General features: G+C 44.7%; 1 protein-coding gene across 1 annotated transcript in view; it reads left to right on the forward strand.

Annotated features, from left to right (window-relative positions):
• TMPRSS3 (transmembrane serine protease 3) overlaps positions 1-14691 on the forward strand; it is a gene marked incomplete in the record, with an annotated part of 200034 nt that overhangs the window by 106210 nt on the left and 79133 nt on the right. Inside the window, 5 exon segments of the mRNA XM_056559761.1 lie at positions 1800-1916; positions 3061-3184; positions 6680-6808; positions 8704-8747; positions 14023-14194. Coding sequence (XP_056415736.1) covers positions 1800-1916; positions 3061-3184; positions 6680-6808; positions 8704-8747; positions 14023-14194 — 586 coding nt within the window.

The raw sequence follows: 14691 nt of genomic DNA on the forward strand, positions 1-14691 counted from the left end.
CGATGGACTCTTGTATTTTTCAACATTACAAACTATGTAGAGCGTGTTTCGTACCCAGCATGTCAGCTGGTCGAAACACGCCCCTTCCATTCATCTCTATGAAAGAGGCGGAGTAACAGGAGCGCTGTGTCTCCGCCTCTGCCATAGAGATGAATGGAAGGGGTGTGTTTGTACCAGCTGATCTGCTGTGTGCGAAATGTCACACACCGCATCTCAGCCGGAGCAGAGTTTGGGCCCTGTATAGGAGATCGCAGGGGGTCCCAGCGTGGTTTCCCCACTGGACATCTTCTTTGAACTTCTACTAGGTTCCTCTTGCAGAAACCTAATTTGAGAACAAAAGGATCGGCCATTGAAATCCAACAATCCTTCTACATCTACATCATCTGTCTGGAGAGAGTCAAGAGGCCCCCATACATATTAGTCGTTTGTTGGATAGATCCGGCCGACACGCTTTTATTAGGTATTGCCTACAAATTGGCTGCAGAGATGTGTGACATCCTGTGACATGTGGGCATAGGGGCCTTTCTGTCCTATAGATAATACTGTCTTGTCCAATCTGTTTAACCTAGCCTTAAAGGGGTACTCCGCCCATAGACATCTTATAACCTATCCAAAGGATAGAGGATAAAATGTCTGATGGCTGGGGTCCCGCGGCACCGCAGACATCTGGTGCGCGGAGCGAACTTCGCTCCATGCCGGATGACTGGCGATGCGAGGCGGAGGCTCGTGACGTCACGGTCACGCTTGCTCGTGACGCCACAACCACGCCCCCTCAATGCAAGTCTATGGGAGGGGCGTGACGTCTGTCACGCCCCCTCCCATAGACTTGCATTGAGGGGGCATGGTCATGACGTCACGAGCGGGCATGTCCGTGACATCCCAAGCCTCCGGCGCTGCACCCCACGCTCTAAACGAGTGCAGCAGGGAGATCGCAGGGGTACCTCGGATAGAGGATAAGATGTTTAGGGGCGGAGTACTCCTTTAATGAATGTATACCAAAGAACAAACAAGTTTTTATTGCAAAATATAAAAATTATTCTTTATTGAGATCACATTACAGTACCTATTACAAATGGTATCAATAGTGACTGGGTGATCATAACCTGGTCTTACATAGGGTTATGTAATAGTATAAATACGCCAGAGCAAAATATTACAGGTATCTATGGCAGGGTTTGTATCCCCAAAACATATTACCACATGTGATATGATCAGTGTAAAAAAGGGGAACACTGGTGGAAAACTATTTTTTTTTTTTTAAATCAACTAGTGCCAGAAAGTTAAACAGATTTGTAAATTACTTCTATTAAAAAATATTTACCTTTCCAGTACTTATTAGCAGCTGTATGCTACAGAGGAAATTCTTTTTTTTTTTTTTCTTGTCCACAATGCTCTCTACTGCCACCTGATGCCCGTATCACGAACTGTCCAGAGCAGGAGAAAATCCCCATAGCTGCTCTGGACAGTTCCTGACACGGACAGAGGTGTCAGCGGACAAGACAAAAAAAGAAATTAAAAAAGAATAGAATTTCCTCTGTAGCATACAGCTGCTAATAAGTACTGGAAGGGTAAAGATTTTTTCATAGAAGTAATTTACAAATCTGTTAAAAAATTTTTTTTTTATGAAACCTGCGTGTAGTTCATCCTGTCCTTGTTGCAGTGTAGATAAGTTACCATGCACAAATATTCTGAGCTGGGGAAGGGCTTGTGCATATACACAGCAGACAAGCGAACATTATAAGCTGCAGCATGAAGCTTGGCAGATCATTTGTAATAGGCCCATATATCTTTTTTTCTAGTTCACTACACGTGTCCTGGAAAGATCCACTGCCAATCCTCTACAAAATGTATCCTGAAGTCCAAACGTTGCGATGGAGTCTATGACTGTCCGGATGGAGACGATGAACTCAGATGTGGTAATCTCAGTCTTAATCTTTGGTTACTTTCTACAGGAGGGTTTTTAATCGGGTTTTAAACATTTTAAATTAAGAAAAAAAAAATGCTTCCCTGTTGACTGGCAACCGCCTGTACGGCTGACCACCACCTCAGTTACACATTCCATCATGAACAGAAATGGCTGTGTGGAATTGCCTGCTGTGTTCTAGGCTCCTTCGTATTGCACAGACTTTTGTTTTTAGTCCCTCCCACGAGGAGCCTTGTGAAGATGATGCATCCAGGGTGGAGGTAGATCAGAGTTGGACTGAGGTTCCTTGGGGGCACCTCCCCCCAGAGGAAAGATTTCTGAGGGTCAATCCCTAGCTATATAGAATACATCAGGACATATAAACAATAAGGTCTAGCCACTGGTGGTGGCCCCCAAATTACCTCCAGATGGCTTTCTCTCTCTTGCTGGACTTTTGGAGCCGTTCTTATGTTAGAGCCTGGACAGCTTTAAAATCCATTGGTATATTGATGGGCCAGTCTGACCTAAATTTTTTCTGTTCTGTTATAAATAAATTTACACCAAACCTTAAATGGGCACTCTCATTAAAACACATTTTTACTATTTCACTCCTTATGTTAAATAACAAAAAATCTTTCTAATGTACTTTGTTTAAAAAAAAATAATGACGTTTTCTATGTATGTGTTTCTATTATTTGTGTTTAAAAAAGCTGCCACTAGGTGTCTCCCTACTTGTCCAGAGCACATTTCCCCCCTTCTCTTGCATAGACTTTGGACTCCTGCTGGCCTGGCAGAAGTCCAAAATCAGGAAATGCAGTCTGAAGTGCTGAGGGGGGGGGGGGGGGGGGGGGGGTTTGTACAGCATTAGCCAATCATAGCTCATCTCACACTGAACTGCTCTGGGCTGTGTGTAGCAGAGTGAGGGAGGAAGTTCTCCTTCAGATGATGTCGCAGCCTGCTGGGGAACGCCCCTTCCCAGTCTGTGAATCTGACTGAGACTGAGCAGAAAATACAGAACAATATCAAGGTAGAAAAGTAAAAAATAATAAAAATAAAGCAGGGGGTGGTATATGATGATGGGGGCATTATAAAATTTAACAAGATCATGAGAGGTACTCTTTAAGAGATAGTCACAACATTTTTTAACATTTTTGTAGTGCGGTTGAGCGGACGAAGCGGCGTATTGCAGGCCTATGTCGCCGGCTCCTGGAGGACCGTCTGTTCTGATGGATGGAGGAGTGTGTATGGGAATTTCACATGTAAGCAATTAGGGTTCTCCAGGTAATAAGGATTCATGTTCTGTATGTAATGGCTATTTTTTTTTTTTAAATCTGTCTATGCAGTGGGGGTGACAGATGACGGTAGATCCCACCCAATGCTACATATTGACCCAGGATCCTCCTTATCGGATGTCATTTACTAAAACCTATGGTATTCTACAGCTATGGAGGTGCCATACACTTGGACGCTGAGTGGCTATGACTCCATAACAATGGCATCTCCGGGAGGCTGTACAATCTCCAGCATATGGCTCTACCATGTACATGAGACTGTAATATACTGGTCAATGGTTCCGATGGTTCAAATTGGGCACATTTTAAACATTTTGAGGGAGATTCATCAAAACTTGCGCCAAGGAAAAGTCAACTAGTTACCAATCAGATCGCTGCTTTCATTTTTGAAAAGGCCCCTGAAAAATCGGAAAGACAACTTGATTCGGACATGCCTAAACAACCATCGTATAAAAAAAAAATTGCCATAAAAATAAAAAATTGCAAATAAAGCAACTGCAACAAATTTATAGACAAATTTAGAGCAAAAATATATATCTGGGGGAGAGTTTCAAAACCTGTCCAGAGGGAAAGATGCTGAGTTGCCCATAGCAACCAATCAGATCGCTTCTTTCATTTTTGAAAAGGCCTCTGCAAAATGAAAGAAGCGATTTGATTGGTTGCTATGGGCGACTGGTCAACTTTTCCTCAGCATAGGTCTTGATAAATCTCCCCTATTATGTAATAAAAACATACCTAAAGTTTTGATTGGTCGGGGTCTGAATGACCAAACCCAAGAACCAGCTGGGAAAAATGCATGCTTAGTACAAGGGATCGATCGATTATCGGTATGGCCGATATTTTTTGGCCGATAATCACGATTTTGGGCATTATCGGTATCGGCAATTATCTTGCCGATAAGCCGATAATGCCCCGCCCCCACCGCGACCGCCCCCCCGACCCGCCGCACCACGACCGCCCCTCCCGACGCACCGCATCGCACCCCCCACCGTAGTGCTGGTCGGCATACCGGTATGAACCGGATACCGTTTTTTTTCTTCCACGGTATGGATTTTTGCCCATACCGCTATACCGGTCGGGCCCTCCCCCACCCTCCATGTTAATAAAAAAAAAATTTGACTTACCCGTAATGGGGGTGGTCCGGGCCATCCATCCTTCCTTCCTGTAGTGTCCGCCGGCATTCCGGGTGGAGGGTGAACCGGTCCAGGCTGTCCTTCTTCTCCAGGGGTCCTCTTCTCCACTCCGGGCAGGCTACGGCCTTTTACGCTGCATAGACGCCGCTACGCCGTGACGTCAGGTGCATCGCTGCGCACGGGCGTCACTGCGCAGCGGCGTCTATGCTGCGTTACTAGGCCGGAGCCTGCCCGGAGTGGAGAAGAGCACCCCCGGAGAAGAAGGACAGCCCGGACCGGTTCACTCTCCACCCGGAATGCCGCCGGACACTACGGGAAGGAAGGATGGCCCGGACCACCCTGACAGGTAGGGGGAGAGAAGTGGGTGGTGGCGGCGGCGGCCTATGGCACCGCAAAAGCCACTGCAGTGCACTGATTTAAAGCGCCCGCTTTAAATCAATGATCTGCAGCGGTGTCGCGGGGGGATAAATAGCCGATAACTTATACCGGAATATCGGTATAAGTTATCGGCTATCGGCCCTAACCTCCACCGATTATCGGTATCGGCCCTAAAAAAACGATATCGGTTGATCCCTACTTAGTACCTTCTGTCACATGACCTGGGTGAACTTACAATGTAAGTCTATGGGGCCATCCAGGTCTCATAGACACAGAGTGGGGAATCAATGTTCTCATTATTGGTCAGGGTCTGAACACTCAAACACCTACCAATAATTCACAGGTACACTGCTAGTTTTTGTATAAATGGGTGCTGCTGATATTTTGAAGTTGTTGTTGTTGGTTGTCACCCCAGTGGGTCCCTTAAAGGGGTACTCCGGTCGAAAACTTTTTTTTTTTTTAAATCCACTGGTGCCAGAAAGTTAAACAGATTTGTAAATTACTTCTATTTAAAATTTTTAATCCTTCCAGTACTAGTTAGCATCTGTATATGACAGGAAATTATTTTCTTTTTGGATTTCTTTTCTGTCACGAGCACAGTGCTCTCTGCTGACACCTCTGTCCATTTTAGGAACTGTCCAGAGCAGCATATGTTTTCTATGGGAATTTTCTCCTGCTCTGGACAGTTCCTGAAATGGACAGAGATGTCAGCAGAGAGCACTGTGGTTGTGACAGAAAATAAATCCCCCCAAAAAAGAATTTCCTCTGTAGTATACAGACGCTAATAAGTACTGGAAGGATTAAGATTCTTTAATAGAAGTAATTTACAAATCTGTTTAACTTTCTGGCATCAGTTAATTAAAAAAATAATAATAATTCCACCGGAGTACCCCTTTAATAGCACCAAGACATATCTACATTTACAATGCAATTTGCACAAAATGATGGCAAAAACATGCAAATCACTGGTGTATTTTTCTGCATCTTAGTAAGTAAAACATGTAATATTTATATGCAAATTTAGGGTGGGCCCCAATTTAAGGGTACGTTCACACGTGTGGATTTTCGCTGTGGATTTCGCTGTGGATCCGCCGCTGAAGGACCTCCTATATGCTGCCTTTTTATGTGCCTGCTCAGAGCGGCAATACGCCGCTATGAGCAGACACACTGAGATGCGCAGTATACTCGCACATCGCGGCAGCTCTCGGCCTAGCTCATTGAGCAGTGGAAGCAGCTGCGATGTGTGCGAGTACACCGCGCATGCGCGGCGACTCGCACATCGCAGTGTGTCTGCTCGGAGCAGAGTATTGCCGCTCCGAGCAGGCATATTTAAGGGCACCATACAGAGGTCCTTCAGCGGCGGATCTACAGCATAAAATACGCTGTAAATCCGCATGTGTGAAAGTACCCTAATACTGGTTGTCACATTTTACTTAGCTTGTCATCGGGCGAGGTGAAGACCAATAAGATTAGACACCTGTTCAGACATTTTGCAAAAATGAATTAACTAATAAGTGGCCAATTTTACATTTTAAAGGGGTACTCCCGTGCTCCAGGGTTCTGAATATTTTGTTCAGAATGCTCTGAGCCGGAGGCCGTGATCGCGATGTCACAGACACACCCCTTGTGACATAACGCCACGCCCCCTCCATTGATGTCTATGGGAGGGGGCGTGTCGGCCGACACGCCCCCTCCCATAGACATGAATGGAGGGGGCATGGTGTGACGTCACGACCACTGAGGCGGGAACCCGGCGTTTGTTTAGTACACCGGGTGCTGCAGGAGATCGCTGGGGGCCCCAACAGCAGGACCCCATCGATTGGATAGAGGATAATATGCTAGCAGTGGAATACCCCTTTAAGTGGTAACCCTCTTTTATTTGGCCTTTTTTTTCCTTTTAATTAGGATTTTTTTTTTTTTCAGAATTTTTTTCCGTTAGCCCTGTATTAAACCGCTTTTTCTATACTTTTCAGTTTTGTGAGCACCGGCTCAGTGGCTGTGGCTTTTGTGGAAGAACCATTTAGACGAGAATTTGTGTCTATAATAAAATCTTCTAATCCTGACATGCGGGAAACACTACTACAGCAGATCATACAGGGAAGGTAAGTGTCCTTGGTTATCCAGCAGGATAAAGCACCATTCTAGATGGCAACACTAGGACGGGTGGGGTGGGAGTGTGAGGGTGTCTATATTTTTCCAAATTTGCCATCATTCTGTGTTTTGCAAGCCTGTCCCATCAACCAGATTTCTGATTTAAATTAAAAATGTTATGAAAGAAAAGGGGTGAGGGGGTAAATATGCCAGAAATGCTAAACCCACATGTTTTTTTTTTTATAGATTTTTTTCCTCCCAAACACAAAGATTTTGTCCAAAAAATGCCACAGTCTCAACATGCTGGCACTGAGCATAAAACAGCAGAAAAAAAATGCCAAATTCATAAATCCCTATTGACTTTAAAGGGGCTCTCCAGTGGAAAACTTTTTTTTTTTTATTAAAAAGTTAAAGGGGTACTCCGGTGAAAACCTTTTTTCTTTTAAATCAACTGGTGGCAGAAAGTTAAACATATTTGTAAATTACTTCTATAAAAAATTCTTAATCCTTCCTGTACTTATTAGCTTCTGAATACTACAGAGGAAATTCTTTTCTTTTTGGAATGCTCTCTGATGACATCACGAGCACAGCTCTCATCACGAGCTCTCTGCTGACGTTATTATAATAATAATAATAACGCTTTATTTATTGTTGTCCTTAGTGGGGTTTGAACCCAAGTCCCCAGCACTGCAAGGCAGCAGTGCTAACCACTGAGCCACCATGCTGCCCTTAGCATGCATTTGCTATGCACTGGTTGATAAAATGGACAGAGATGTCAGCAGAGAGCACTGTGCTCGTGATGTCATCAGTGTTCCAAAAAGAAAGGAATTCCTCTGTAGCATTCAGCAGCTAATAAGTACTGGAAGGATTAAGAATTTTAATAGAAGTAATTTACAAATATGTTTAACTTTCTGCCACCAGTTGATTTAAAAGAAAAAACGTTTTCACCGGAGTACCCCTTTAAACAGAATTGTAAATAACTTCTACTAAAAAATCTTTATCCTTTCAGTACTTTTTAAGCAGCTGTATGCTACAGAGGAAATTCTTTTCTTTTTGAATTTCTTTTTTGTCTTGTCCACAGTGCTCTCTGCTGACACCTCTGTCCGTGTCAGGAACTGTCCAGAGCAGCATAGGTTTGCTATGGGGATTTTCTCCTGCTCTGGACAGTTCCTGATACGGAATTTACAAATCTGTTTATGGCACCAGTTGATTTAAAAAAAAAAAAAAAGGTTTTCCCCCGGAGTACCCCTTTAAAGCGTACCTGTCATATTTCACAAAAAAAAAGTTGTATGTTACTTTGTACCCCTATAATTTTCATATCTTTAGCACCTATATTTTCTTTCAAGTTTCTTCTTTCTGTTGCTCACTTGCTTTGTCAATCTGTGCTTGGAGGGGGCTTGTTCTCATGCTGCATGACTCATCTTCCTGCATAAGGTCTGGGTCTCTTCATCCAATCACTGCAGGCTGCTCTTTAAACCCCCCCCCCCTCCTCCTCTCTGCTGCAGTCTGATAGAACAGGAGTGAGCACAGACGAGTGCGCTAGCCCCGCCTTTACTTACTGGACTTTGTCCCTGCCTGTGCTTCAACTTGGACAAAGATAATGCTGCAGCTGGATAGGATTATGTTCTGGATGGTATAGGGACCCCTAGTGGTGTGTTTCATAAGCCATTATTTCTATAAAAGTATATTAGAATGTACAACATATAAAAGGTTTTTGTACCAACAAAACAAAACTCTGTACTGCATTTGTGGCATGCTGGGAGTTGTAGTTTTGCAACAGGGATAGGTGACAAATGTTTTTGTGGGAGGAATATCCCTTGAGGATGGATCTATTTGGTCTGGCTCAGTAGATTGGTTACCGATATGTTCTGTAGGTCCCTACAGCTCACAAATTCTTCTTTTTCAGAGAATTCTGCTCCTCGGGAAATGTCATTACAGTGAAGTGTGTGGGTGAGTATGTGATATCTATCTGAGGATACAGGAAACTGTGCGAAATGTTTTGGAGCAGATTCGTTTATCAGTTAAAGGGGTATTCCAGGAAAAAACGTTTTTATATATATCAACTGGCTCCAGAAAGTTAAACAGATTTGTAAATTACGTCTATTAAAAAATCTTAATCCTTTCAGTACTTATGAGCTTCTGAAGTTAAGGTTGTTCTTTTCTGTCTAAGTAATCTCTGATGACACGTGTCTCGGGAACCGCCCAGTTTAGAAGAGGTTTGCTATGGGGATTTGCTTCTAAACTGGGTGTTTCCTGAGACACGTGTCATCAGAGAGCACTTAGACAGAAAAGAACAACCTTAACTTCAGAAGCTCATAAGTACTGAAAGTATTAAGATTTTTTAAATAGAAGTAATTACAAATCTGTTTAACTTTCTGGAGCCAGTTGATGTATAAAAAAAAAGTAGAATAGAAAAAATAAAAGAATAAACATTTTCTTTAAAAAAAAAAAATAAAAAAAAAAATCTGATTAATAATTCAGGCTGGGAAGGTGGATGACATGGTGTGACTGCCTTCACCTTCCCCGCTATCCATACAGTGCCCGTAAAGTTTTAAGCTCAGTCTTTAAAAAAAAATAAAAAATGTATAGCCTGGTTGCTATAGAGACACTGCCTAACAACCGCAGGCTTTAACAGTGGGTTGTCAAGCAGCTTGTCCCTACCAACCGATTATTCAAGGTCAAACTCTTAATGTGCCGGGTACACCCTCGCCAAGTTTTATGACACACTCCTAGCCGTACCGCAAATTGCATGTATCATGTTGCGCCTCCTACCATGAACTTCGTGATTCCAGTATCAGCAATACAAATGTGGCTGCTACCCCCTGTGCCATTTCATCCCTCTCTGTGTCACTTCATCCCCCTATTGATCACCCCCGTGTCTCTTCATTCCCATACAGGGCCGGCTCCACCTATAGGCAAAATAGGCAGCCGCCCAGAGCGCCCTCTTGATGGGGGCGACATTCTGCCCTCTGCAAGAAGGTTATTTCTCCAGGTCCTGACAGCCGCAAAACTATCACTACAGTAGTAAGGTCATTACATGAGGAGGGGGTTTGTTACAGTGTGTCACCCCAGTAGTAAGGAGATTACATGAGGAGGAGGTTTCTTACAGTGTGTCACCACAGAAGTAAGGAGATTACATGAGGAGGTTTGTTACAGTGTGTCACCACAGAAGTAAGGAGATTACATGAGGAGGTTTGTTACAGTGTGTCACCACAGAAGTAAGGAGATTACATGTGGAGAAGGTTTGTTACAGTGTGTCACCCCAGTAGTAAGAAGATTACATGAGGAGGTTTGTTACAGTGTGTCACCCCAGTTGTAAGGAGATTACATGAGGAGGAGGTTTGTTACAGTGTGTCACCACAGAAGTAAGGAGATTACATGTGGAGAAGGTTTGTTACAGTGTGTCACCCCAGTAGTAAGAAGATTACATGAGGAGGTTTGTTACAGTGTGTCACCCCAGTAGTAAGGAGATTACATGAGGAGGAGGTTTGTTACAGTGTGTCACCCCAGTAGTAAGGAGATTACATGAGGAGGAGGTTTGTTACAGTGTCTCACCACAGAAGTAAGGAGATTACATGAGGAGGTTTGTTACAGTGTGTCACCACAGAAGTAAGGAGATTACATGAGGAGGTTTGTTACAGTGTGTCACCACAGAAGTAAGGAGATTACATGTGGAGAAGGTTTGTTACAGTGTGTCACCCCAGTAGTAAGGAGATTACATGAGGAGGAGGTTTGTTACAGTGTGTCACCCCAGTAGTAAGGAGATTACATGAGGAGGAGGTTTGTTACAGTGTGTCACCCCAGTAGTAAGGAGATTACATGTGGAGGAGGTTTGTTACTATGTGCCCCCCCCCCCCCAGTAGTAAGGAGATTACATGAGAAGGAGGTTTGTTACAGTGTGTCACCCCAGTAGTAAGGAGATTACATGAGGAGGGGGTTTGTTACAGTGTGTCACCCCAGTAGTAAGGAGATTACATGAGGAGGAGGTTTGTTACAGTGTGTCACCACAGAAGTAAGAAGATTACATGAGGAGGTTTGTTACAGTGTGTCACCCCAGTAGTAAGGAGATTACATGAGGAGGAGGTTTGTTACAGTGTGTCACCCCAGTAGTAAGGAGATTACATGAGGAGGAGGTTTGTTACAGTGTGTCACCCCAGTAGTAAGGAGATTACATGTGGAGGAGGTTTGTTACTATGTGCCCCCCCCCCCCCAGTAGTAAGGAGATTACATGAGAAGGAGGTTTGTTACAGTGTGTCACCCCAGTAGTAAGGAGATTACATGAGGAGGGGGTTTGTTACAGTGTGTCACCCCAGTAGTAAGGAGATTACATGAGGAGGAGGTTTGTTACAGTGTGTCACCACAGAAGTAAGGAGATTACATGAGGAGGTTTGTTACAGTGTGTCACCACAGAAGTAAGGAGATTACATGTGGAGAAGGTTTGTTACAGTGTGTCACCCCAGTAGTAAGAAGATTACATGAGGAGGTTTGTTACAGTGTGTCACCCCAGTAGTAAGGAGATTACATGAGGAGGAGGTTTGTTACAGTGTGTCACCCCAGTAGTAAGGAGATTACATGAGGAGGAGGTTTGTTACAGTGTCTCACCACAGAAGTAAGGAGATTACATGAGGAGGTTTGTTACAGTGTGTCACCACAGAAGTAAGGAGATTACATGAGGAGGTTTGTTACAGTGTGTCACCACAGAAGTAAGGAGATTACATGTGGAGAAGGTTTGTTACAGTGTGTCACCCCAGTAGTAAGAAGATTACATGAGGAGGTTTGTTACAGTGTGTCACCCCAGTAGTAAGGAGATTACATGAGGAGGAGGTTTGTTACAGTGTGTCACCCCAGTAGTAAGGAGATTACATGAGGAGGAGGTTTGTTACAGTGTGTCACCCCAGTAGTAAGGAGATTACATGTGAAGGAGGTTTGTTACTATGTGCCCCCCCCCCCCCAGTAGTAAGGAGATTACATGAGAAGGAGGTTTGTTACAGTGTGTCACCCCAGTAGTAAGGAGATTACATGAGGAGGGGGTTTGTTACAGTGTGTCACCCCAGTAGTAAGGAGATTACATGAGGAGGAGGTTTGTTACAGTGTGTCACCCCAGTAGTAAGTAGATTAAATGAGGAGGGGGTTTGTTACAGTGTGTCACCCCAGTAGTAAGGAGATTACATCTGGAGGAGGTTTGTTACAGTGTGTCACCCCAGTAGTAAGGAGATTACATGTGGAGTAGGTTTGTTACAGTGTGTCACCCCAGTAGTAAGGAGATTACATGTGGAGTAGGTTTGTTACAGTGTGTCACCCCAGGGGGTATTAGAAATCTTGGGTGAGTTCCCACACTTTTTTTTCCAGGACTTGACCCCTGCGTACATGGGTTATCGTCAGAAAGGGGGAGCAGTTTGAAAGTCCAATCTGAGGCCACAGTGTGAGAAGATATAGGTGAGGGAAATGATGTGGACTCAGTCTGGGTAGAAATATAAGGAGAGAGAAATAATACCGATGGGGGTTTGCTATAAGCCGCCAAATATAATGGAAGCAGCAGAAGGTCAATTTTTGAGGCAAATAAACAACGTCGACCAAAAAGTTAAAGGGGTATTTCGGCTTTATACATCTTATCCCCTATCCTTTGGATAGGGGATAAGGAGGGAGATTCATCAAAACTTGTGTAGAGAAAAAGTTGACCAGTTGCCCATAGCAACCAATCAGACCGCTTCTTTCAGTTTTGAAAAGGCCTCTGAAAAATGAAAGAAGCGATCTGATTGGTTGCTATGGGCAACAGGTCAACTTCTCCTCAGCGCCAGTCTTGATGAAAGATGTATAAAGCCGGAATACCCGTAAAAAGGAAGTAAACCTACTTACATCCAACACATAGAAGCAACAGACGCTGAGAACAAACGCCAAGGGAAGCACATTTCCCTGATCCAACAAATAACACAGTCCGTATCACAAAAGATTGATAGTTAAATGAGTGTCTATCAAAATCTGGAGTGCCCTAACCCCCGGAGACTGAAGAGAGGGTCCAGGAAGGGACAACTGAAGGTGGTGGTGGGGGACCTGTAACGTCCTACACTATATACTATTCTAGGCCCAACACCTAGACGTGATTGACATCCTGGTAAAGGATGGTTCGGCACCAGAACCTCCCCTATTTACCTATACAGCACCTATATACACTATCTAGGTAAATCAGGACTGACTGACCGACCAGCCGGGCGACTCCTCATATCCTATGACTATCCAGAGAGCTCTGGGTGCACGTCACCTTATGGAGCACCATGAGGGGACGGGCCCTATCATTTCTATACTTGATGATCTCCGATTGCAGGGAAACACGTTGGAAGAGACCTTGGACCATTTTCACATCAGAAGTATCCGTTTATATTATGTGTAGTCACCAGCAGGGCTCAAGTTCTGCAGGAACTCATGGGAACAGAGTTCCTGCACTTTTTCCACAGCAGGAATGCAGTTCCCATTAGCAGGACCGTCCCGGGGGGTCCCACCGCTGGGGACCCCAGCAATCTTGGCTGCGGCATCCCAGACATCCGGTGCGCGGAGTGAACTTCGCTCCGTGCCGAATGACTGGCGAAGGGGGGCAGAGGCATGTGACAACACGGCCACGCCCCCTCAATGCAAGTCTATGGGAGTGGGAGTAGCGGCCTATAATGCACTCTCCTATAGACTTGCATTGAGGGGCTGTGGCCGTGATGTCACGAGCCTCTGGCGCTGCACCCAACGCTCTAAACGAATGTCGGGTGCAGCAGGGAGAACGCGGTGGTCCCCAGCGGCGGGACCACCGCAATCAGACATCTTATCCCCTATCCTTTGGATAGGGGATAAGATGTCTAGGGGCGGAGTACCCTTTAAGTGGAAATCTTGGGTAAGTTCCCACACTTTTTTTCCCCAGGACTTGACCCCTGCTTACGTTTTTAGCACGTTTTTACTCTTTTAGCAATCGTATAGACCCTAGTGCAGTGTTTCCCAAGCAGGGCACCTCCAGCTGTTGCAAAACTACAACTCCCAGCATGCCCGGACAGCCGAAGGCTGTCCGGGTATGCTGGGAGTTGTAGTTTTGCAACAGCTGGAGGCACCCTGATTGAGAAATACTGCCTGGTTGGTAAATGTAGTTTTGCAACAGCTGGAGGCACCCTGGTTGGGAAATACTGCCCTAGTGCTTACTTTATTTAAATTTTTTGATGTTCTTCATGCTCATCCTTCTATTTTCTTTCAGTTTGTGGAAATCGCCCCAGTTATGTCTCATCCACCCGTATCGTGGGAGGGAACATTTCGGCAGAGGGGCAGTGGCCTTGGCAAGCCAGCCTAACCTTCCAGGGCATACACCTGTGCGGTGGCTCCCTCATCAGTCCACAATGGGTAGTTACAGCTGCACACTGCGTATACGAGTAAGTGCCTGTTCCATACGTTGTCTCAAGATGTCATTGTTATAAACCGCACATAACTCCTCCGAATCTCCCCTCTACTGTGGAGATACAATCGACAGGAGGGGTAACTGAGGGGTCTCTGTGACTCTGCCCATCCTGGTTTTTACATGGTTAACCATTCATTGGATCGTTCATTACGTGATATTACCTGTATGTGTGTTTATATAGGACTAGACAAAACCTAAAGGGGTTGTTAGAAACACATGGCTGCATTCTTCCAAAAACAGCGCCACTCTTCTCCTCAGTTTGTGAGCGGTATTGCAGCTCAGTTACATCGAAGCGCGCGGATTCCATCACAAGCAATATGTGTGGGGGTATTTATCATAGTATGTACACAAAGGGGGGGGGGGAGATTTATCAAAACCTGTGCAGAGGAAAAGTTGCTGAGTTGCCCATAGCAACCAATCAGATCCCTGCTTTCAAAAGTGAAAGCATCAATCTGATTGGTTGCTATGGGA

This window comes from Hyla sarda, chromosome 2 (assembly GCF_029499605.1).
Source record: "Hyla sarda isolate aHylSar1 chromosome 2, aHylSar1.hap1, whole genome shotgun sequence".
NCBI lineage: Eukaryota > Metazoa > Chordata > Amphibia > Anura > Hylidae > Hyla > Hyla sarda.